Below are 26,029 nucleotides of genomic sequence, written 5' to 3'. Positions count from 1 at the left end.
CACTAGAATGGCTAAAGTTAAAAAAAAAAGTAACAATAATACCAAATATTGGTAGAAACATATAGCAACTGAACTCATACATTGCTGGTAGAACACAAAATGGTAGTCACTTTGCAAAACAGTCTGGCAGTTTCTTTCAAAGTTAAACGTTAACACTTACCATATGACCCAGCAATTCCACTCTTAGGTATCTACCCAAGAAAAATGAAAACATATGTCCACATGGTCTTGTATGCAAACGTTCACGGCAGCATTATTTGTTAACAGCCAAGAACGGAATCAACCCAAATGTCCATGAAATGGTGAATGGATACACAAATTATGACATACTCACACAATGGAATACTTCTATGAAATAAAAAGAAACAAACTACTGATACACACAACAATATGGACGAATCTCAAAAACATCATACTAAGTGAAAGAAGCTACACACACAAAACACTACTCAGGATGCCACTCACATGAGACCTTAGAGGAGTGTAAACGGGCAGAAGATAACTTTTTGGAGTGATGTTCTAGGTCTTGATCTTGGTGGTGATTACCCAATTGTATGCTAAAACTCAATATATACACTTAAAAATGGGTGAATTTTATTACATATAAATTCTACTTCAATCAACTGTAGGTAAAAAAGCCCACACAAAACACAGCAGCATTTTCTTCTTGACTAATTATAATTTAAAAGTAATTGATAAAGGACTAGTTTTTAATAAGAGGATTGAACACATAAAGAAAAATTACGTAAAGTTGGAAAAAAGACAAAGGGAGGGTTGCATGTCCTTTTAGTGTCATATTGGAGGACTGTTTAAAAGACCTGTGTAAAATCAAAGCCACACTGAGATACCACCTCACACCTGTCAGAGTGGCTAAAATGAACAACTCAGGAAACTACAGATGCTGGTGAGGATGCGGAGAAACAGGAACCCTCTTGCACTGTTTGTGGGAATGCAAACTGGTGCAGCTGCTCTGGAAAAGTGTGGAGGTTCCTCAAAAAATTAAAAATAGATCTACCCTATGTCTCAGCAATAGCACTACTAGGAATTTACCCAAGGGATACAGGAGGGCTGATGCATAGGGGCACATGTACCCCAATGTTTGCAGTGGCACTTTGAACAATAGCCAAATTATGGAAAGAGCCTAAATGTCCATCAACTGACAAATGAATAAAGAAGATGTGGTTTATATATACAATGGAATACTACTTGGCAATGAGAAAGAATGAAATCATGCCATTTGCAGCAACATGGATGGAACTGGAAGGTATTATGTTGAGTGAAATAAGTCAGTCAGAGGACAGATATCAATGTTTTCACTCATATGTGGATCTTGAGAAACTTAACAGAAGACCATAGGGGAAGGGAAGGGGAAAAAAACAGTTACAGAGAGGGAAGGAGGCAAACCACAAGAGACTCTTAAATACAGAGAAGAAACTGAGGGTGGAGGGGGTGGAGGGGGTGGAGGGGGTGGAGGGGAGGGAAAATGGGTGACGGCCATTGAGGAGGTGATATACTCACACAATGGGTGATACACTCACACAATGGAATATTGTAATATTGCAATAGTGTAATATTGCACTTGTTGGGATGAGCACTGGGTGTTGTATGTAAGCTAATTTGACAATAATTATATTAAAAAAAAAAAGGCCCATGTAAGAATTACTTAATTCTCAAAGAAAATGTCCTTGTGTCTTTCCTATTTACTGTTATTGAAGGCCCAGAGGACATGAAGTCTTAGGTTAACTTGCAGATTTTTGTGTCTAATAGAAATGCAAATGATTCTTTTTTAGAAGAAAAGATAACCTCAAAGGTTATCAGTTACTGCCTAGTAGAACATCAATCAGTTTTGCCGCTAACTTGCAATCCTTTTTAACATTCTTTTTCAAGTGTCTATAAATACCCAAGCCTTCAAATGTTCTCTGAACCAACTTTGGCTGTTTCTCTCACTAATGAGTTGAAAAATGTTGACACAAGTTCATTCTGTAGTTGTATAAAATCATGTTTTTAGTTTTTTAAAAATCATACTCTGGTGCTTCATTTGAGGTCACTTCAAAAAAATTTTTTTTGTTATTATGTTTATTTTTTGAGAGAGAGAGAGACAGGCAGAGCGTGAATGGGAGAGGGGCAGACAGAGAGGGAGACACAGATTCTGAAGCAGGCTCCAGGCTCTGAGCTGTCAGCACAAAGCCTGATGTGGGGCTCGAACAGTGTCACTTCAAATCATCTCTGGTACACTGATATAAGTCATACATTTTGAGAAACCCCTTAGGTTACACTTGAAATGAAAACTTGGAGGATTATTTCTCAGTACACTGCACTTTTTAAATAACTTTGTGATTATTCTGTGTTAGTGCCAGGGTTAGAGAAACTTGATGAAGCCTCCTTTATTTATTTTTTTTCCATGTTGTAACCTACCATGTACACTTACAAAGCTAATTCATCATCCCTTGCATTAGAGCCTTTAGAATGCAACCCCTTCATAAAAGTGAGACTTGATTTTATCTTAGAAATCAGTACTTTGTTTCTTGGATATTTCTTCTTCATCTCCAACTTCATCTTCAGTGACCTCAGATCCAGTGGTATATTCTTCTTCTTCCGAAAATAATGATTGTTGTTTCTGAATTAAAAAAAACACACACACACACACCCTTTTAAAAACATATTAATATATCTCTAATGGACGCTTTCAAATTTATCTAAATTTAATGAGTCAAACAAGAGCTAATAAAATGACCAATACCTAATACAACATTCAGGAAATGGCCATAAGAAGTTCTACATTTAGGAGAGGATCACATTACATTAAATATCTTTTATTTATTTCCTTCGCATATTCTAGTAGAGTGTTGGGCCCATAATAGGTCATCAGCATTTGTCAAACTATACCTCTATCACCTAACTGAATGCATGTTCCTTGATATTAGGATTACATTAAAATATAATAATTGCTAGTATTAAAGTAGTCCCATAAGCAACCATATGTACACATTCCCTGGATAAACGTGGCCTTGGATTACTCAACCATATCTGCATCAGCTTCCTGCATCTACCCACCCTGCTTTCTGTCATCACTGATCCAAATTCCATTTGCATTCTTCTGAATATTGGTGGCATATGGCGGGGTGATGACAAAGAGGTAAAAAAAAAAAAAAAAAATCAACCAATGTGTCAATCAAACCACCAAATACCTGGAATTTAATACATTTGTTGCTTTGTTCTATGACCTAATGTGACTTAAAAGTGACTTCAAAAAAGCCATTAAAGAGACTTATGGAGTATATGTCTGTTTTAAACAATGGCATTTTTAGTAAGTACAAAATTACAGAAGCTGAAAAAGATAACTGCATTGAACTAAAGTCTGTAAAATAAGATACTGGTAAGATTCTATTAAACTAAACTTTAGTTTTGGAAGAAAGAGATCTATGAAAGTAAAGTATAGTTGCTTACTTACCAGTTGCAGAGTCCAGTTTTTCAGTGACAAAAACTATAAGACAAAGGAATGAAAGATTAATAAATTTGTATCTACCCAGATTGCAGCTCCTTATTTTCATGTGGATACTGTAAGAGTTGAAAAAAGCTGCAAGTATAGTTCCTTTCCAGGTTGAAACAACTTAAAACTCAGGCTGAAAATGATGTTTTACAAGGTTTTTATAACGGCTGTCTAGAAAAAGATGTATATGTTTATAAAAAGAAAAGAAAGAAAAAGAAAATCGGGGCACCTGGGTTTGCTCAGTCTTAAGTGTTTGAGTTTTGATTTCGGCTTAGGTCATGATCTCACAGTTTGTGAGATCAAGCCCTGCATTGGGCTTTGTGCTGACAGCATGGAGCCTGCTTGGGATTCTCTCTTCCCCTCTCTTTCTGTTCACTCTCCCTCTACTCCCTCTCTCTGCTCATGCTCACTCACTTGCTCAAAATAAACAAACATTAAAAAAAAAAAAGAAAGAAAAAGAAAATCAACACTTCTGGGGCACCTGGGTGGCTCAGCTGGTTAAACATCCAACTTCAGCTGGGGTCGTGATCTCACGGTTAGTGAGTTCAAGCCCTGCAATGGGCTCTCTGCTGTCAGTGCAGAGCCCACTTTGGATACTCTGTCTCTCACTGTCTCTGTCCTGTCTCCGAACCCTTTCTTACTCACTCTCTCTCAAAATAAATAAACATTAAAAACAAAACAAAAAAACAAAAAGGAAAATCAACCCTTCCCAGTATCATTTCCAAAGGATAAGTAAACCACAGGCAGAGATAATATGATTTAATTTTTGAACTATTTCAATCACTTTTTAATGTTTATATTTTATTATAGATTCAAGAACCAAATTATATATGGATATTCAAAAAACCTCATTTGCTATATTGTACATAATTAAAGAATGATAATGATTGAATATTTGTAGCCATTTGGAGTTGACAATACATTTTACATAGAATATTTCACTTTGTCAAGTAAATGATACCTCAGCCAATACAAAGCGAGGAAGTTCATGGGCAAATAGAGATTCCCTGGTTGTCAGTAATAAGAATCAAAGGAATTAAAGCTATCTGGCCACCTGAAAAATATTTCAGTTTTGAAACCCTGCAAAAACTAAATGCATTCCTGATTTCAATTAAAAAAAAATTTCATACCAAAAAAGTTTACAGAATTAGAATTAGGAGGGGACAAAATATCCCATTCACACTATCTTCAATCCTCAAATCATTACTTGTTCATAATAAAACCTCTGAAGAACATGTTATATTTTTTCCCCAAACTGAAGTTGATTAATTATTAGTTGAGGGCAAGGAACATGTCCTATTACCCTTACAGTCCTACTAACTCAGCATTTGTTATGATCAGATAGTCAGTAAATGTTTATTAATTGCAAATGTCAATTTCAGTTTAAACCCATCACATTTCTGTTAAAGATTAAATGCCACCAATTGTTCATATCAAAAAAGAATAAGTGAAATAAGCTACTCACAGCATTGAGCTCCCCACTTTTGGGGCCCCATGGTGTATTTGGCTCCAATAAAACATCACAGTCTAGACCCTTTTCATCACAGGGACCAACCCCAGAATCACTTGAAAGAAAAAGAGATTTTAGGGAGAAATGTTCAATTTCAGAAGAAGTTAAATGCAAATGATGTCTATTTTTATTGCAAATGTTTTATAAATGTTCTTTAGAAATATAGTTCTTGAGTATAAGGCATGCCACCTCAACATTTCCATTTCTTAATTCCTCCAGTGATTTCCCCTAGCAGAAGGCACTCCATACAGGGGAGGCACTACTGCATTCCAAGCATCCTACTTGCCAGGTAGTCAAATGGGCTGCTAAGACTGGTACTTTTATGAGAATAGCCTTCAGGAAAGGGTCCCCCTACCCCCAACCTGACAGCTTACTGCAATTGCAAAATGATAGAAGTGACTTCAGAAATTATTAAATCAAGGAGTTCAAATTTATGCAAAGAAAACCTTAATCATTTTTTTTCTAGATGTATCAATCAAGGATTTAAAAAGGGCTTAAGTGACTTCGAAAAAGAAAAAAAAAACCTCAAAAACTGAATTGCAGGTCCCAACCTTTCAATCACCAAAGACTCTTTTTATTAGTTTTTCTTTCCCTTGGACCTCCCATATTTTTTCTATCAAATAAACACCTGCTTGCTCTTACTGCAAGCTGACATATAATTTCAGTAAGCTTTCTGGAATAACGTAAGCTATGTGGGGACTGCCATTATTGGTTTGGGGAGGCACGCGGATTCTGAGATGGGAAGCACTGAATAAAGCGCTGCAGCGCGTCCCGCCACCCCCACCTCACCTAACTGTATCTTTAGAAAAAGGCACAACAATGACATCTTTGTGTTTGTGCAGATCGTCCAGTATTCTAGTGGTTGGACACGACAGCAAATCTCCGCCTTCACTTTGATCATGAAGAGCAACTATGTGGTCCTTCACTTTACAACCCTGTCATGTAAGAGATACTACATTAGAGAGGTTGGTTTGTAATAGAAATATTCCTTTAAAGATGATTGTATGTTTTTGTTTTTCTTTGCCCAGCCATATTGTCATATTAACCATTTTATAACTTTTTCTCAAGAAAAAAATAAGGCAGTTGATTCCTGTATAATGCAGGGTTAGGGGTGCCGATCCCCTGCATAGTCAAAAATCCACATAACTTTTGGCTCCCCAAAACTTAACTACTAAGAGCCTACTGTTGACTGGAAACCTTACTGATAAACAGCTGATCAACACATATTGTGTGTTATATGTATTATATACTGTATTCTTAAAATAAGGCAAGCTAAGGGAAGACAATCAAAAGGAAGAAAAAATATTTATGGTACTATACTGTACTTATCAAAAAAAAATCAATGTATAAGTGGATCCATGCTGTTCACCCATGTTGTTCAAGGGTTAACTGTGCTCATACAGAAAAGAGCATGAAATATAAATGTACACCTTAATAAACAGTCAAGAATATTCATGTAACCAACATTCATTCCCATTAAGAAACAGAATATTGCTGGGGTGCCTGGGTGGCTCAGTTGGTTGAGCATCTGACTCTTGATTTTGGCTCAGGTCATGATCTCACAGTTCGTGAGTTCAAGTCCCACATGGGAGCCTGCTAGGGATTCTCTCTCTCTCTCTCCCTCTCTCTCTCTCTCTCTCAAAATAAATAAACTTATATATCTATAAGTGTATACACACACACACACACACACACATATATATTAAAAAAAACTAGAATATTACCAACACTTTTGGAATTCCTATGGGCTCATTCCTGATTGTAACTGCCTCCTTTCTCCCAAAAGATAATCTTTATCCTGACTTTTATGGTACTCACTTCCTTGTTTTTATCCTTTTACCACTAAAGGATGCATCCCTAAACTTAGCTATACTTTTACCTCACTTGTTTTGTTTAACATTATGTCTTTATGAGTCAACCACATTATTGTATGTAACAATAACATTTGTTTTAACGTATACTATTCCATTGTATACAAATTCACAATTTGCATATCTATTCTACAGTTGATGGATGGGTTGTTTCCAGTTTGGAGCTATTACAAATAAAACTGTTATGAACAATCTTTTACATTTCCTGGTGTAAAAGTGCTCATGTGTACCAAATTATATTACTCTCAGAAGTATATGAGTGTTATTACTCTATATACTAACACTTGGTAAGGCATTTTAATCTTAGTCATTCTGGTGAGCATGTAGTAGTATCTCATTGTGGTTTTAATTTGCATTTCCTCAATTACAAATGAGGTTGAACTCCTTTTCGTGGTTACAAGACAGCTAAATGTCTTTTTTTCCCCAGCGAAATGCCTTCTTGTGTGACATTCCTATTATTGTTTTCTTATTGTGGGGTACCTGGGTGGCTCAGTCGGTTAAGTGTCCGACTTCAGCTCAGGTCATGATCTCACAGCTTGTGAGTTCGAGCCTCATGTCGGGCTCTGTGCTGACAGCTCAGAGCCTAGAGCCTACTTCTGATTCTGTGTCTCCCTCTCTCTCTGCCCCTCCCCTGCTCACGCTCTGTCTCAAAAATAAATAAACATAAAAAAGTTAAAACACTGTTTTCTTATTGATTTGTATGAGCTAAAAACATCTTAATATGAACCTTTTATGGATATGTTGCTAATATCTGGTCCTACCTATGACTTTGTCTATTGAAGTTTATTTAATGTAGGTGATGTACTGGAATTTAAAAATCTTTTTCTTGGGACTCCTGGCTGGCTCATTCATTAGAGCATGCAGCTCTTGATCTTGGATTTGTGAGTTTGCGCTCCATATTGGGGGGTAGAGTTTACTTAAAAAAACTAAATAATGGATGTGTGGGTGACTCAGTTGGTTGAGCATCCACCTCTTGATTTCAGCTCAGGTCATGATCCCAGGGTCATGGGATCGACCCCTGTCTTGGGCTCCATACGCTGAGCATGGAGCCTGCTTAAGACTTTCTCTCTCTCTGCCCCTCTCCCCTGCTCACTCTAAAATAAAAAATAAGGGGCGCCTGGGTGGCGCAGTCGGTTAAGCGTCCAACTTCAGCCAGGTCACGATCTCGCGGTCCGTGAGTTCGAGCCCCGCGTCAGGCTCTGGGCTGATGGCTCAGAGCCTGGAGCCTGTTTCCGATTCTGTGTCTCCCTCTCTCTCTGCCCCTCCCCCGTTCATGCTCTGTCTCTCTCTGTCCCAAAAATAAATAAACGTTGAAAAAAAAAATAAAAAAAAAAAATAAAAAAAAAAATAAAATAAAAAATAAGATTTTTTATGGTATTATCTTTTAATAGCTTTATTAGTTCTCCTTTCACATATAGATCTTTTTTTGTGAGTAGTTTGGGATAGATTCCATTTCCATTTTTTTCCCCAAATGGATATACCAATGTTCCAGGACCTCTTACTAAAAAGTCTACCCTTTGCCTACTGCTCTATACTGCCACCTCTGTCATAGTCAAGTATCCAAGTGGCTGTGAGTACTCTCTTCTACTGGTCTGTCTACTCTTTGCCAGTATCACCCTAATGGCTTTGTAATAAATCTTCATGTTGGGCAGAGCAAGCACTTCTACCTTTGGTTCTTTGAGAGTATCTTGGTTATCCTTGGCCCTCTTCATTTCCACAGACATTACAATCAGTTTAGCAAAGTTCCCAATAAAAATCTGTTAGTATTTTTATTGAGATTACATTGATCTAAATAGACCAGTTTGGGGAACATTTACATCTTTACAATACTGAGTTTTCCAATCTATGAATGTGGTATGACAATCCATTTTTTAATTTTATTTTCTCTCATTAGTGTTTTATGTTTTCTGTATAGAGTTCTTGCACATATTCTATTAGATTTAATCCTAGGTACCTGATTTTTTGAGACTACTGTAAATGGTTTCTTTTTATAAATTTGATCTTCTAACATTGTTTGGTTTATAGAAATAAAATTGGTTTTTGTAAATGATGTTTAACAGATCAATCTTAAATTCCTATTAATTCTAATAATTTATCTGAAGATTCTTCAGGATTTTCTATGTTCACAATGTGATCTGCAAATTATGACAGTTCCTTTTTGATCCTTACACTTTTTATTTTTTTCTTGCATTACTATACTGTCTAGGACCTCCAGTTCAATTTGAATAGAACTGTTGTAACAATGCGCACCCTTATCTTACTCCTAATTTCAAAGGAAAACTTTTCTACATTTCACTATTAAGTGTGACATTTGTTTTAAGTTGTGTATTATCTATTCTTTATTGGATTGTGTTATTTCCCTTTTATTTCTAAATTTGCTAAGATTTTTTTTTAATCCCCCTTTTTTTTTTTTCAACGTTTATTTATTTTTGGGACAGAGAGAGACAGAGCATGAACGGGGGAGGGGCAGAGAGAGAGGGAGACACAGAATCGGAAACAGGCTCCAGGCTCTGAGCCATCAGCCCAGAGCCCGACGCGGGGCTCGAACTCAAGGACCACGAGATCGTGACCTGGCTGAAGTCAGACGCTTAACCGACTGCGCCACCCAGGCGCCCCTAAGATTTTTTTTAAAAAATTTTTTTTTTTTTTCAACGTTTTTATTTTATTTTTGGGACAGAGAGAGACAGAGCATGAACGGGGGAGGGGCAGAGAGAGAGGGAGACACAGAATCGGAAACAGGCTCCAGGCTCCGGGCCACAGCCCGGAGCCTGACGCGGGGCTCGAACTCACGGACTGTGAGATCGTGACCTGGCTGAAGTCGGACGCTTAACCGACTGCGCCACCCAGGCGCCCCTAAAAAATGACATGCACTCTCTAGGTTTCTTACTTTTAGATTTCTCATCATTTTGTCTCTCTGTGCTTCATTCTGGATAGTTTCTTCTGACTTTTATCTTCCAGATGTATCTAATCTCCTGTTAAATTTAAATTTGCCACTGAGCTTAAATTTGCCAATAACCCAAATTCCTTGGCAGTAAATCTAATCATACCCATCCGGCAAAACCCCAGTTCCGGACGAACTCAACTACCCATTTTCTCCATGTTTGCACTCAACCAGCTTAGGGGTGCTAGAGAGAGTGACATAAAAGACATGTTGGGTTTCATTGTAAATTTATGATTACCAATCTCCCATGGGCTCTCAAACTGCTTACTAACCTACAACCTTTCTCTGGAAAATTCACTCTCATGTTTTCCAAAAAGACTACTTCAAACCTTCCCTTTTCCCTTATTATTAGCAGATGGCTTTACCCCCTACTATATAGAGAACAGGAAAGGCATTAGATTGGAAAAATTTATCTAAATGACAAAAACACAATTTTACTAATATCTGCAACCATTCTACTCTTCTCTACTGTTACAACAGAGGAACTGCCCTTCCTCCTGTCTAAATTGAGATTGCCACATGTGCTTATGATCCCACCCTACCCTGTGTCCTCATGGCCTTATACTTATCAACCTCTCTTCCTCAACTGGATCCTTCCCACTGCCTTTTAAAAAGGTGTCTCCTGGGGCACCTGGGTGGCTCAGTCGGTTAAGCGTCCGACTTCAGCTCAAGTCACGATCTCACGGTCCATGAGTTCAAGACCCGCATTGGGCTCTGGGCTGATGGCTCAGAGCCTGGAGCCTGCTTCAGATTCTGTGTCTCCCTCTCTCTGCCCCTCCCCCGTTCATGCTCGCTCGCTCGCTCTCTCTCTCTCTCTCTCTCTCTCTCTCAGAAATAAACGTTTAAATAAATAAATAAATAAAAATAAATAAATAAAAAGGTCTCTCCTATCAAAACAAAATAAAGCAGAAACAATAAATAAGTATCTATAACATAATACTGACTTACTTTCTACCTTTTTCAAATTTCCCAAAAGAGTTGCTATTCACATTGTGCACATTTGTTCTTCTTCCACTCACTCACTTTGCAACCCTTACCAATCTGGCTTTGGGATCTAGCACTTTGACAAAACAGATTGTCACACTTATGAATTCCAGGTTACCAAAGCCAAAGGACACATATCTTTCATCATTCTATCAGTATTTGGCAGTATTTGGCATCATGGTCCACTTTTTCTTTCTTTAAATACTACTCCCTTGACTTTCACGACAACATCCTTGATTTTCCTCCTATTATTCCAGCTGCTCCTGATCACTTTCGTTTGCAGGCTCACACTTCTCTATCCAGCCATTAAACTCTGGGAGTTTCTCTGGGCTCTGCCTTAGGCTATCTGCTCTTCTTATGCTTACCCATACCTGCTGGTTTCAATTCTTACTTATTTGCCAAGAGACTTAAAATGATCACCTCCAGGTAGCCAATTCTCTGAGCCCTAAGACCCATGCATCTAACATTCTTTGTTAGACACCTTAATCTCAGACTGTCCAAAGCAGAACTCATGAGCTTCTCTCCAAACCAGATTCCCTTCTTGTTTCCTTGTCAGTAGACAGCACTACCACCACCCAGGAGCACAAGCAAGAAACTGAGTTATTCTCGACTCCTTCTTCCTCTGTGGTATGTATAATCCACCAGGCCATTTCAGTTTTACTTCCTAAATACTGAATTCATCTCTACGACCCTAGGCCAAACTATCATCTCTCTCTAAGACTACCACGGTAACTTCCTCTTGTACCTGACTGCACTTACTATTCCCAAGCCACTCTCCATCCACACTGTAAGTGATTTTCAAAATACAAAATAAAGAAAAAACTGTAACATGGCCTACAAGGTCCTGGCCCTGCAGGGCCTATTTACCCTGCCAAGTTTTTCTCAAACTATATGTTTTCTACAAAAGGCAGTTTCTTTCAGTCTCTCTCATTCACTGTGTTCCTTTTGGCTTTGGTATTCAGATTAGAATGCTCTTTCTTTTCCTCTTTGCTTCATATACTCCTATCCATTCTTCAGATCTCAACTGAATGCCAACTCCTTGACTTGAATGCCCACATCAGACCAGCCTATTATAGATATTTACGGCCCTGTGTACTTCTTCAAACATTTCCTTGCATGCTTTTTTTTCCTTTTGATAGTACTGTATGAACTAAAAGCTCCACGAAAGCGGAAACAATCTAATTTTACAGAAATTAGATTATTCTCTGACTTGCACAGTGTGTGAAACAGCTTTGGTGCTTTATAAATAACTGCTGTATGGATGAGGAAGAGGAGGAGGAGGAAGAGCTTTAGATTCTTCCCCCCCATTTATGAAATCTAATTATATAACCTTTTCAAAAGTGTTACGGATCAAGGACTCTAACCTACAGCAACACTCACATATTGTACCAAGATATATGTGCAAGGATGTTCATTACAACACTGTAATACCATCAATCTGGAAATAATCTAAATGTTGATCGACAGGAGGATGGTTAAATAAATTGTGATATATGCACGGCTTAGGATATTAAACTGCAGTAAAAGAAAATGAAAGATAACCTAAGTATACTGTTGATCTAAAAGGGTAGAATAGTATGAATAGTATGATCAGATTTCCAATACCAAAACATTGCATATAATTTGTGTCTGAAATGTATAAAATGTCTGAAAGGAAACTGTTAACTGGTTACCTCTAAGACAAGATGCAGAACAAGGGAGTGGTGTAAAGAGGGTCTCCTACTTTTTACTATACTTATTTTTTGTATTCTTTAAAGTCTTTCCTACAGGAATGTATCACCTTTATACTTTGTACTTTATACTACACTTTTGGGTCATGATCTCAGTTCATGGGTTCAAGCCCTGTATCAGGCTCTGGGCTGATAGCGCAGAGCCTACTTGGGATTCTCTCTCCCTCTCTCCCTGCTCCTCCCACGCACTCTCTCCATCCCTCTCTCTCAAAATAAATGAATAAACTTAAAAATTAAAATAAATAAATAAATAGATAAAATCTAAAAAACCCCAAAACAACAAAAAACAAAATTTACCTTTGTTAGCTGAGTGGGATCAAACCGAAGAACCTTTTGGTTACAACAGGGATAAATACCAGTGCCAACAGTACTCAGTGAACTTGCTGCAGTTGGATAAACCACTGTTTCTGAGTGATACTGACAATGTGAAAATTCTATACAGAGAAAAGCCTGAAAAAAGAAATATATAAAAGCAATGATTATTCCCACAATGAAATTATACATCTCAAAAAATTTATACTTAAGACACATAATGTATATTCCATTTACATAATATGTACAGAAAAACAAATCTTTAGAGATACAAAGAAGATTAGAGGTTGCCTAGGGTTGGAGATAGACTGGGAAATGGCAGCAAATGGACACAAGGGACCTTTTTGGAATGATGGAAATGTACTAAAATTGGATGGTGGTAATGGTTACACAACTCTGTAAATTTACTAAAAATCACTGAATTGTACATTTAAAATGAATTAATTTTATGGCAGGTAATTATACCTCAGTAAAGCTATTAAAAAGCAAGAATAAAAATACTTTATTCAAAATTCAGGTGCATTAAGTTGATCTTGATGTACATCTAATTTTATAAATGGCTAATCACATAAAAAGTTTTCCAAGGAAAAAAATGAAATAAAATTTGCCTCACTTGATTATTCCTAGACATATTTTTTAAGATAAATATTTAGCACCAATATTAGTGAAAACTATGGAACAATTCTGAATCACTGGTCAAAAACTGACCAAGGTTTAATTATAAAATTAATAGTTTTCAGATGTGTTTTAAGTTCGTAAAATAATTTAAAGAAAATTTAAAAATTAACAATTTTAAGCACTGATGTTGAACCTAAGAGCAGTAAAAGATAGTCTATGATGAGGAGCACAGGGCAAGCTGACAGCAAAGTACAGGCTAACAGCATATTCCCTCAAGGTGGGCCATGTATGATATCTCCTGGACACTTCCAAAAACAGGAAAGGAAAAAAAAAAAACAAAGCCTCCAAATGGTTAAACTAATAAGAGTCTCCATCAGTTCACAAGAAAAAGGCAATCTCCTCAATAGCCTAAAGTCCAGGAACTCCCCTACTGTCTTAATGTTAATGCTTTGTTAGAGGGAAAAACAACCTTAGCTTGACAATAGTTAGGTCTCCAGTAAGTCTTTAGCATATGAAAGTCTCTTTGGAAACTTCTCTTTGACTTTACCTATCCCAAGTCCATGGTATATAACCAGCCATTCTACACAACCCCAATGCAGCTCTTCCTGCCCATGGGTCCTGTCCCTGTGCTTTAATAAAGTCACCTTTTTTGCACCAAAGACATCTTCAAGAATTCTTTCTTGGCCATCAGCTCCAAGCCCCATGATCCCCACCATCACCCCAAAACTTCATCAGTCTATATTCAAAAGTCTTTGCTGTTAGTTCCCATTATGATTTTCAAATGGTTTTTAATTTAAAAATATGGAGTCTGATTAAAGCTATAGGGTGCACATACACAAAATATTTTGCATATGAACTATTTTATGGATTTATAAACTCTCCGTAATATATATATATTTTTAAGTGTTTATTTATTTATTTTGAGAGAGAGAATACCAAGCAGGCTCCATCACAGCCCACAGCCTGACGCAGGGCTTGATCTAAAGACCCTGAGATTGCGACCTGAGCCAAAATCAAGAGTCGGACACTTAACTGACTGAACCACCCAGGCACCCCTAATTGGATTTATTGAAGTGTAACATTCATATAGTAAAATTTATCCTTATACAGTAAACTTCATCCTTTTTATGAGGTGTGACAAATGCATTTAGTCACATAACTACCACCACAGTCAAAGCCTAAGCCACTTCCATCAGCCTAGAAACTCCCCTAGGCCCCTTTTGAGTTCCTTCTTCCACCCTACCCTCACACAACACTGATCTGTTTACTGTTTCTATAGTTTTGGCTCTTCCGGAATGTCATGTAACTAGAATCATACTGTATTTAGATTTTTGAGTCTGGCTTCTTTTACTTAGAAAATGGATTTGAAATTTATACACACTGTTTTATGTGTCAGTTTATTCCTTTTTAGTGATGTATAAATGCATCACAGTATGTTTATCCACCCACCCATGAAGGACTTTATAGTGTCCTACTTTGGGTCCATTATGAAAAAAAGCCACCATAATAAACATTTCCATACAGGTTTTCATGTGAACATAGGTTTTTATTTCTCTTGGGTAATTACCTAGAAGTAGGATTGCTGGATTGTGTGGCTAATGTAAGTTTAACATTTACCATGCCTAACAGTTTCCCAAAGTCCTTGAGTCATTTTGCATTCCTACCAGCTATGTATGAGAGTTCTAGTTGCTCCACACCCTCACCAGCACTATTTACTATCAGGCTGGTGTATGTAGTAGTCTTCCCTACAATGGAGTGTCACTAATAACCAAGGCTATCAGGCTTCTAAAATCTAACTTATTTAGCATTTAGAACACAGAAAATGTGAGGGATTTTTTTCACTTTTTTATAGCATATTGAAGAGTGAGTTATAATATTTAATATTTATTATGGGGGCGCCTGGTTGGCTCAGTTGGTTAAGCATCCAACTCTTGATTTTGGTTTAGGTCATGATATTGAGGTTGATCCCTGTTCAGGATTCTCTCTTCCTCTTCCTCTGCCCCTCCCCCTTTTCTCATGCTGTCTCTTAAAAAAATCCAATTAAAAAATTGTGGGGACTAGAGTTCACTGGGTGGAAACTTACACAGTTTGAAAAAACTCACTCTGATGGTTCTGATAAGCTGCTCTTCTTTCTATCTACCAAAAATCATTACTCAAGTGAGAGAGGAAAATTAGTGAGGAAAGGAGATATTAGGGATTTATAAAAAATTTTATGTAGAACACTCTAGATTTATACCTAACACTAATTAGGAATGACTGTGACCTATTAAAATCTATTTATTTTATAAAATTATTTATTACAGTTACCTTCATATAGTAAGCTTCTTGTGGTTTTATTACAGACTTCATTTATTTTTAAAAAATGAACAAAATCTTTTAACCTTTTTGGGAACACAACTACAATAAGCTACAATAAGAACAGCACATATCAATAGTACCATATCTACAAAGTGCTTCTGAATTTTTGAAGAAATTAATGGGCTAACAGAGAAAGTCTGGCTTAAAATAACTAAAGGTAGTAAGGACTCTGTTGGTTTTCTAAAAATTAGGCAAAGTGTTGATTGTTTCAGCAATGAAAGTAAAAAGGAAGACAAAGATACACAGTAAGAGAGATGAAACCAGATGGAAGGAATGTTTAATAGTGTTACCGTTTTGCCACTAGTTTCTTTAAAAAGATGTCAGATATTGTCTAAACACATCCAAACATACTAAACATCCTGTATTAAAAGAGCCTACTATGCGGGGTGCCTGGTTGGCTCAGTCAGTAGAGTATGCAATGCCTGATCCTGGGGTTGTGAATTCAAGCCCCATGTTGGATGTAGAGATTATTTACAAACAAAATCTTAAAAAAAAACAAAACAAAAACAAAAAAAGGGAGAGCCCGCTATGAATGTTTACAGAACAAGATATTAAAAAGAAAAAAAAAAAACCCTCACCTGATAACATCTTGAACAAGTTAGCCAGTTGACTGTTCCCCACAAGCGCCAATATACATCTCTCCAAGATTTTAATTCTTCAAAAAGACTATTCAAATACTCATGAACATCCCAAGTCTTATCCCTGGGGAAAAGAGCCTCAATTATTATCTTATTTTACAAGCAAGTAATATAAACAATTTGTTTTCAGTACATGTTTTTAAATTTGTGGCTTATTTCCAGTAACATTCCCCAAATGTTGGTTGTGGGATGGACTATACTGACAGTAGATAAAATTTCATTTGGAGTTTGTTTATTCTCTTTTTCTGTGGACACAAGAAAAAGATATAAAAGACTGAACGCCAAATTATTTTGCTAAACTATACAAATTATTTTGCTAAGCTATGTTAAATGCAGTTTGAGCAGACTAACAGTTGAGACTTAGGCATATGTTGCTAAATAGAACCTTTATTCTAATTGTACATATTATAGAATAAGTTGTTATTAATTATTGGTGATTCTAAACATTTCATTAATATATATTGTTTATATTATTTTCAAAAGGAATTCTCCAATAATTCAATAATATAGTAATATATAATCAGGTCTTAGTAACATACATTTTTAAGTTATAAACTTAAAAAATAGCAAAGACTTAAAACCCTATTGGCTATGTCCATATGTAACTCATGTTCCTATTTTTCCCAAATCCCTTAATCTTTTGAACTTTTGCTATTTTTGTCCTTAGTTCAACAAATAACAAGATGTCATGATGTTATTACAAATTACATAGGCACATCTGTTTTAATTAAAGACAACTGAAAAAACATCAACAGCTAACTTGCACGGAAATGCTTTAAATAAATCAAAAATGGATGTTGAAGTCAATATCAATTTTTTTCAAATAGTATTAATAGTTACTTGCTGTCAGAATGAAAGTGCTTTCCAAAAGGTGAAATCAAGTCTTAAGACAAAGAAGTATAACATCCTAGGTGCTTACAATAACTAATGAAGATTTCCCTGATTATCATATGAAGACAAAAATGAAACATTTTAAACATGACTGTAAAGGGTGCCTGGCTGGCTCAGTTGGAGGTGCATGGAACTCTTCATCTCGGGGCCATGAGTTCAAGCCCTATGTTGGGTGTAGAAATTACTAAAAAAATAAACTTAAAAAAATAAAAATAAAATAAACATGACTATGCTATTAATACTAGGGTCATATGTGTTTATTTATATTTGTTTTAATGTTTAAAATATGCAATTTAACATTTATAGTGAACAAAGTGCTATACATTTTTATCATAGAAGAAAAAAACAAACAAAATTAAAAGCATCCATAATATTATTACTTAAGGTAACACCACAGTTTACACTTTGGCAAAATGTTTCTAGTTTTATGAACTTTCTTCCCCCCACTTAATTCACGACTAACAACTTGCTACATAAGTACACATTCTTTTACAACATTATTCTCAAAGGTTGCACATTGAGAATGGATTAGATATGTTACATATAGATATACTACTACATGGATATATTTTAATTCACTTAATCATTTGGATGTTTCCCTTTTTTTCTATTTAAACAATATAGCGATAAATGTTCTTGTTGAGTGCTTTCACAAATCTAACATTACCTCTTTGGAGAAATTCCTAGCAGGAAGATATTTTTAGAAAATACATACATTTCAGAATTTTTGCTTTTCTGAGATATTATACCAATTTGCAACACTCTCCCCCCAACCGATAATGAGAACTAGTTTTGAACCTAAAAGGGAATAAGAAAAGACTACGTACTAATGAAATACTGACAAAGTATGAAGAATAAATAGATTATGGAAAATTCAATTTTAAAGACAATTTCCTCATTCACCAAAATTTACCTGAAAATAAATTTGGTTCTCTGTCAAATTCAATATAACATTTGCATAAATAAAATCTGTTAGGGAAATAATTTTTAATGACAGTGACCAGAATATCTTTCAAGATTAATGTGGAATAATTTTTACTATTTTAAAGTTTAAAAAATCATGAAATTTACTTAGTAAATAAAATAAAACTTTGTTTTGAAAGTAGCATCTTTTTTTAAATTTTTAAAAAATGTTTATGTATTTTTTTTGTTGTTGTTAACGTTTACTCACTTTTTGAGAGACAGAGCATGAACGGGGGAGGGGCAGACGGAGAGGGAGACACAGAATCGGAAGCAGGCTCCAGGCTCTGAGCTGTCAGCACAGAGCCCGACATGGGGCTCCAACTCATGAACTGTGAGATCACGACCCAAGTTGAAGTCGGACACTGAACCGACTGAGCCACCCAGGCGCCCCAAATGTTTATGTATTTTTGATAGAGACAGAGTGCAAGCAGGGGAGGGACAGAGAGACACAATTCGAAGCAGGATCCAGGCTCTGAGCTGTCAGCACACAGCCCAATGTGGGGTTCAAATTCACGAATCGTGAGATCATGACCTGAGCCAAAGTTGGATGCTTAACCAACTGAGCCACCAAGGCACCCCGAAAGTAGCATCTTTCTAAGTCAAAGTTGGATTACATTCAGAGAAAAATGTTATCCTATGCCTTATAATACTAGTTAATGTTTTTAGACAAACACTAGTAATTCACATTTAAAAGCTATATTTTATTGTTACTGCACCTTATGTGAATGTAGATAATATTTCCATGTTGATCCACATTGATTTTTCCAGGAATGCAAGGAATTCTTCTTTCTGTTTCTTTTGTTAAAAGTTTCTTACACAAACAGCATCTATAACACAAAGAACATACAAAAATATCCAAGGAGAAAAATTTTAAATGTAGTAAAATTAAAGAATTTAGCTGCACTGTACAGAATATCAAAGAAAAATACATCACCATACCTGTATAATGTCGCTGCATTATTCCGAGAATCTGGGTTCAAGTACTCAGGATCAAATAGTCTTTCAATCTTCTTACAAAAAAGTTTACTATTAACAACAAATGATGGACAAATTAATTTTCTATGTTTACATTATGAAATTACTTGATAGTGATGAAAATAAATACTGATCTACCTGCATATGTAGAAAATAAAATTAATAAATCCTTAGAGAGCCACTCTGGGGATTTACGATATATTTATAGTGTTCTAAGTAAATAAACCTATTAATGAGAACTGCTTAATTAAGAATGAATTTTCAGGGGCGCCTGAGTGGCTCAACTGGTTAAATGACTTCAGCTTAGGTCATGATCTCACACTTCATGGGTTTGAGTCCTGGGTTGGGCTCTGCGCTGACAGCTCTGTGTTTCCTCCTCTCTCTGTCCTTCCCCCACTTTTGCGCACTCTCTCTCTCAAAAATAAATAAGCATAAAAAAAAAAGAATGTATTTTCACAAGAATATTTGGTAAAAATATTCAAGATTGAGGAACTTGAAAACTTAAGAATCCTGGGTCTACCAATAATAACTTGGCATATTTGAATGTTGTTTTCTCATCTATAAAATGGGGTTAATATGGGGTGCCTGGGTGGCTCAGGTTAAGTGTCCAACTTCAGCTCAGGTCATGATCTCGTGGTTCGTGAGTTCAAGCCCTGTATCAGCCTTTGTGCTGAGAGCTCAGAGCCTGGAGCCTGCTTTGGATTCTGCATCTCCCTCTCTCAGTTCCTCCCCCACTCACACTCTGTCTCTCTCTCTCAAAATAAATAAAGATTAAAAATAAAATAAAATAAAATGGGATTAATAATCCCAAATTCACAAGGTTTTATGAGGGTTAAATGAATAGTGTTTTTAAAGAGTGCCAGATATAGCATTAAGCAATTGATATATATTAACAAAACTTACTGATTATACATACTATGAGCAAACTTTAAGTCTTATGTCATTAATTCGAAGTGTATGTCCTGAGGCTAGGTCTGGATTTAGGATATGAATCAATCCCATTTTTAAATATCTAGCTCTCAGATAATTGCCCTCTGTCTCATCCCCCCTAAGGACTAAACTTTTGTATAATCCCCTGCATTAGCAATTTCCCCCTCTGGAATGAATCATTTTGATTAGCATATAAACATTATCTAGTATCTACCTTAAAAAAAAATCGTCTCCTGGGCCTACCTATCCCTAATGGCTAACTGCTAAAATTTTTAGTATTCATTTAGAGCAAAACATCGGGAAAAAAGTTTGTCTAAATCTAATTGGTCACATTTCTGTCCTCATTTTACTCTACATGGTAGCTGCATTCTACACATTTGATCACTTAATCACCTCCCTACTTCTTTTTTTTTTTAAGATTTTATTTTTAAGTAATCTCTGTACCCAGTGTAGGGCTTGGACTCACAACCCTGAGATCAAGAGTTGCATGCTCTATTGACTGAGCCAGCCAGCGCCCCAATCACTTCCCCACTTTTGAAACTATCTTTCCTTTTATCTTCCCTTTGACTCACTGGCTCCTCCTTCTCAGGCCACTAAATGGCCACTCCTCTGTTGAACCTCTAAATATTGTATAGTCTTTATCAATATTCTCTTGCTAACAATGGGAAAATTAAATAAATAAATAGCGTTTTAAAATAGCACCCAAAATTTTTTACCTAGGAATTAAAAAAAAAAAGAAAGAAAAGTATCTCTACACTGAAAACTATAAAACGTTGCTAAGATAAATGGAGGGTTATACATGTTCATGGACTGAAAGAGCCAGTACAATTGAGATCTCAAATCTTTTCAAATATAATCAATGTTAACATCAAACTCCAGCAAGTGTGTGTGTGTGTGTGTGTGTGTGTGTGTGTGTGTGTCTATGAGAGAGAGACAGAAAGAGAAAACGAGCAGGCTGATTCCATATAAATTATGCAAAAATGGAAAGGACTTAACATGGCCAAAATGGCAATCTTGAAAAAAGGCTAAGCTGGAGAATTTAGATTACTACATAGCAAAAAATATTATAAAGCCACTGTAATTAAGGCAGTGGGCTACTGATACCAATACAAACAAAAAATCAATGAGACTAGACAGCTACATGCAAAGTAATGAAATCGGATCACTTTCTCACACCATACACAAAAAAAACCCCCTCAAAACAGATTAAAAACCTAAGCGAGAGACTTGACACCATAAAATTCATAGAAGAAACACAGTCAATTTCTTTGACATTGACCTTTCCAACTTTTTTCTAGATATGTCTCCTTAGGCAAGGAAAACAAAGCAAAAATAAACTATTGTGACTACACCAAAATAAAAAACTTTTGCATGGCAAAGGAGATCATCAACAAAACAAAAAGGCAACCTATTGAATGGGAGAAGATATTTGAAATGATACATCCAATAAGAGGTTAATATCCAAAATATATACAAAACTTATACAACTCAACACCCCAAAAAACAATCCAATTAAAAATGATTGGAAAAGTAAATAGACACTTTCCCAAAGAAGACATACACATGGCCAACAGACATGAAAAGATGTCAACATCATTAATCATGAGGGGGAAATGTGAATCCAAACCAAAATGAGATATCATCTTACACGTGTCAGAATGGTTAGAATAAAAAGACAAGAAATAACAAGTGATGGCAAGGATGTGGAGAAAAAGGAACCCTTGTGCACTGTTGATGGGAATGTAACTTGGTGCAACCACAATGGAAAACAGAAGGGAGTTCCTCAAAAGACTGAAAACAGAACTACCATATGGTCCAGTAATTCCAATACTGGGTATTTACTTCAAGAAAAAAAAAAAAAACACTAATTTGGAAACATATATGCACCTGTATATTTATTATAGCATTATTTACAATAGCCAACAATGGAAGCAATCCAAGTGTACATCGATATATGAATGGATAAAAAGATATGGTATACGTGTATATACAGTGGAATATTACTTGGCCATAAAAAGGATGAGATCTTGCCATTTGTGACAACATGGATGGACCTAGAAGGTATAATGCTAAGTGAAATAAGTCAGAGAAAAATCCCATATGATTTCACTTACATGTGGAATCTAAAGAACAAATGAATAAATGAACAAACAAAAAGCAGAATCAGACCTATAAATGCAAAAAACAAACTGCTGGAGGGGAGGGAGGTAAGGGAATGGACAAAAGGGGTGAAGGAGAGGGTGAAATACAGGCTTCCAGTTACAAAATGAGTAAGTCATAGGATTGTATTGGCATTGTAAGATGACAGATGGTAGCTACATTCGTGGTAAGCACAGCTTAATGCATAGAGTTTTTAAATCACTATGTTATAACCTGAAACTAATGTAACATTATGTGTCAACTGTATTTCAATTTTAAAAAAAAGAAGAGATCAACAGAACAAAATGGAGAGTTTGGAACACATGGTGCCACTGCAATTCAGTGGAGAAAGAATGGTCTTGCTAAGAAACCTCAGCCAGTTCCATGGTTTCAAATCTATCTACTCTTGTATTTCTATTTTAAGCTCTGATCTCTGACCTAAGCTTCAAACTTATATATCCACCTACCTCTGCTATCTTGCCTGGATGTCCAAAAAGGTATTAAATATATTAAGTAATCTCAATAAGATCCAAATCCACCTCTTGAACTCTTTACCCCAATCTCTCCTCTATAATGGTATTACCATCAACTTAGTTGCTCAACCTTAAACCTCAACCTAGTAATTATCCTAGGATACACTCTTTTCCCACATTATTCCATTTGCAATCTGTCGATATTTCTAATAATACACTCTGCATCCATCTACTTCTTCCAGCTCCACTGCTCCTACTCTAGTCCCAAACTCTTTCATCTCTCACCAGATTATCACACTAGCCTCTCCTCATCAGTCTCCTTATTTCTCACATCCGTATAGTCTATTCTCCACAGAGCAACAGGATGGTCTCTTCAAAAACAGATCATGCCACTCCTCTGTTCCCATTCACATTTAGAATAAAGTATACTCTCTTGCTGTGACTCAAACAGCGCCCTAAACTGCCGACCTTATCCCATACTACTCTTCCTCTTATAATAAAGCCAGTTTTTAATCATTTTGAACATAATTCACTAACACGATATGCTCATATGTACATTGTAAAAAATAAGTACTAATTTTTATCTAGAGTCATTGGCTCTGGATAAATTTTACTTCATTTAAAATAAAACAGAGGGTCAATTGGGTGGCTCAGTCAAGGAGCTGACTCCTGATTTGGCTCAGGTCATGATCTCGCAGTTCATGGGACTGAGCCCCATGTGGACTCCACGCTGACAGTGTAAAGCGTACTTGGGATTTCCTCTCTTTCCCCCTCTCTCTGCCCCTCCCCTGCTCATGCTCTCTCTCTTCTTCTCTCAAAATAATGAATAAACTTTAAAAAAATAGAAATATTTCTAAATATATTCTAAAAATAGAATATTCACTAAAATGAAATAGAAATATATTCTTCTAACAGGACATAGGTTTAAAATTAAATTAAAAAAATTACCTCCTAAACTTATCTTTCTTGTCCTTTAAATCATCAACTTCATTATGTGTGAACAGGTCAGCTATACGTGTGAGAAGATTTGCATTAATACAGTTCATGTTGCATGGGGTAGCAACTATGGCATTCATATTCTGTGGCAATACTGAATACATTGCTCAACCTGAAAAAAAGAATAGAAAATGAATGTTGGAAAAGAGTAGCATGAAGGACAATGTCATTTCAATACCTTTCAAAGATAAAATTCATTAAAAGCTCGATCCATGGATTACTAGGCACTAACTGCATTCAGGTTAATCTATACTGGGCTAATCTATACTGTTTCAAAGTGAGCCAGCAGGCCATAGTTGTACAAACCCATACAAAGCTAGAAAAATAATCTTCAATTTTCCTGGCACACTTTAAACAATAATGCAATGAGCATCTTTCATGATTGTGGCAGGTATGTATCTTAGTCCACAAACTCAAGTATACAAGATATGTAATTTCCTAAAACTAGACTTAGTGGCAATTTTAAGCCTCTACTTCTCTGAGTGGCAGAAATATAGTCACTTCAGGGTTTTCTCAGTTGTGTTGTGCTTGCTTTCTGACTTTCTTCCCCTTTCTCCAACCTGAGGTATATTTATTTACTTTTTGAGGTGGCTTAGGGGTTGGGGAAAAGTAGCTCTGGCTAATCATGTATTCTTCCAAATATTTTGTTATGGGGAAAAAAAATATGCTTTAGGGCTTAAATTTCAAAACTCAAACATTAAGGATTCTTTCCATCTCTGCTTTTTTTCTACAACCCTTCCCTGGAACAATTAATACCAGCAACTAAATAGGGAGCAACTAAAGAATAGAAAGAATACAGAGAACTAAGCAAAACCTTAAACACTCAAATAAACAAACTTCAGGGGCACCTGGGTGGCTCAGTCGGTTGAGCGACCGACTTTGGCTCAGGTCATGATCTCACGGTCTGTGAGTTAGAGCCCCGCGTTGGTCTCTGTGCTGACAGCTCGGAGCCTGGAGCCTGCTTCAGATTCTGTGTCTCCCTCTCTCTCTGCCCCTCCCCCGCTCATGCTCTGTCTCTGTCTCAGAAATGAATAAACATAAAAAAAAATTTTAAACAAACTTCACATCTGTTAATATAGCAAAGGAGTACTCTGCCCTAACACAAACATATATAAACATGTGAATGATTAAGAAATTGATTAAATAAAAAGAAACAAATACATTTACAAAACTTTTTTTTAACATTTATTCATTTTTGAGAGTGAGAAAGACAGAGCACGAGTAAGGGAGGGGCAGAGAGAGAGCGAGACACAGAATCCGAAGCAGGCTCCAGGCTCCCGAGCTGTCAGCACAGGGCCTGACGTGGGGCTCGAACTCATGGACTATGAGATCATGACCTGAGTTAAAATTGGACGCTTAACCGACTGAGCCACCCAGGCGCCCCAAGAAACAAATATATTTAATGTTAGAGTCTGATACGTATTTGTATATACTGTGCTTTTCTGTTTTATCAACTACTCCTTAACAACAGACATTAGCATTGGGTTTATACATATACAATTATATTAGTATTTGGGTATTTGTTTTTAATTCACTGATTTGTAAATGAAAGACACAAATAACCAAACATGCTTAAAGAAATTACTTAAATAATGAACAAATATATTCAAATTAATTTTCATTTAATTTGGTTTTACAGCAAAATCCATCTTGGAGTAAAGCTAATTCTGCTTGGTTTCATCTAATACACCAGTAAGCTATTCCTTGAAGATAAATTGTTTGCTGTATAGACGTAATATACAAATGATACATACTAGTTTAACCCCTTCCCAACAGAACAAGAGCAGTTTATTCTAATGGAATTGTAAGTAAGAAGAGTTAGGAATCCCTAGAAAAAGAAAGATGAGACAAAGCTTTCCTGACACAAGAGAAGTCATTTTAGGCCCCCAGATATTTTCTGTGATCTGTGCCCCACTTGCCCAAGCACCACTTCTTACAGAAGTGCCTTTAGGAGGTGTCAGAATTACAAAGAAATACAAAGACCTTAACAGTTAAGAATTTCAAGAGAACAAAGGGAACACAAAACTAACAGTCTCCACCAGGCCTAAAACTGGTAAAAACTCTCATTGCTGTTTCCAAAGTAAGCAAGGCCCTGCACTCCTCACCCAAGATAACAAACCCAAGACCTCATCCAGTTTAAACCCATAGAACCTTGCCCTCTTCCAGTTACCTCTGTTTCATTATAAAATTGAAGTTTCCATCCTAGGTGG

The 26,029-nt window shown here is 36.2% G+C and overlaps 1 protein-coding gene across 1 annotated transcript in view; it reads right to left on the bottom strand.

Annotated features, from left to right (window-relative positions):
- Nucleotides 1–26,029, bottom strand: part of KIAA1841 (KIAA1841 ortholog) — a 123,461-nt gene that overhangs the window by 15,627 nt on the left and 81,805 nt on the right. The window contains exon 15 of the mRNA XM_030310682.1: nt 2,518–2,617. Within this exon, the coding sequence (XP_030166542.1) occupies nt 2,518–2,617 (100 nt within the window). The remainder of the gene's footprint in view (nt 1–2,517; nt 2,618–26,029) is intronic.

The sequence above is a fragment of the Lynx canadensis genome, chromosome A3 (assembly GCF_007474595.2).
Source record: "Lynx canadensis isolate LIC74 chromosome A3, mLynCan4.pri.v2, whole genome shotgun sequence".
Classification (NCBI taxonomy): Eukaryota; Metazoa; Chordata; class Mammalia; order Carnivora; family Felidae; genus Lynx; species Lynx canadensis.
Note: the sequence above shows the minus strand (reverse complement) of the source record. Positions and strands in the feature narration are given on the sequence as shown.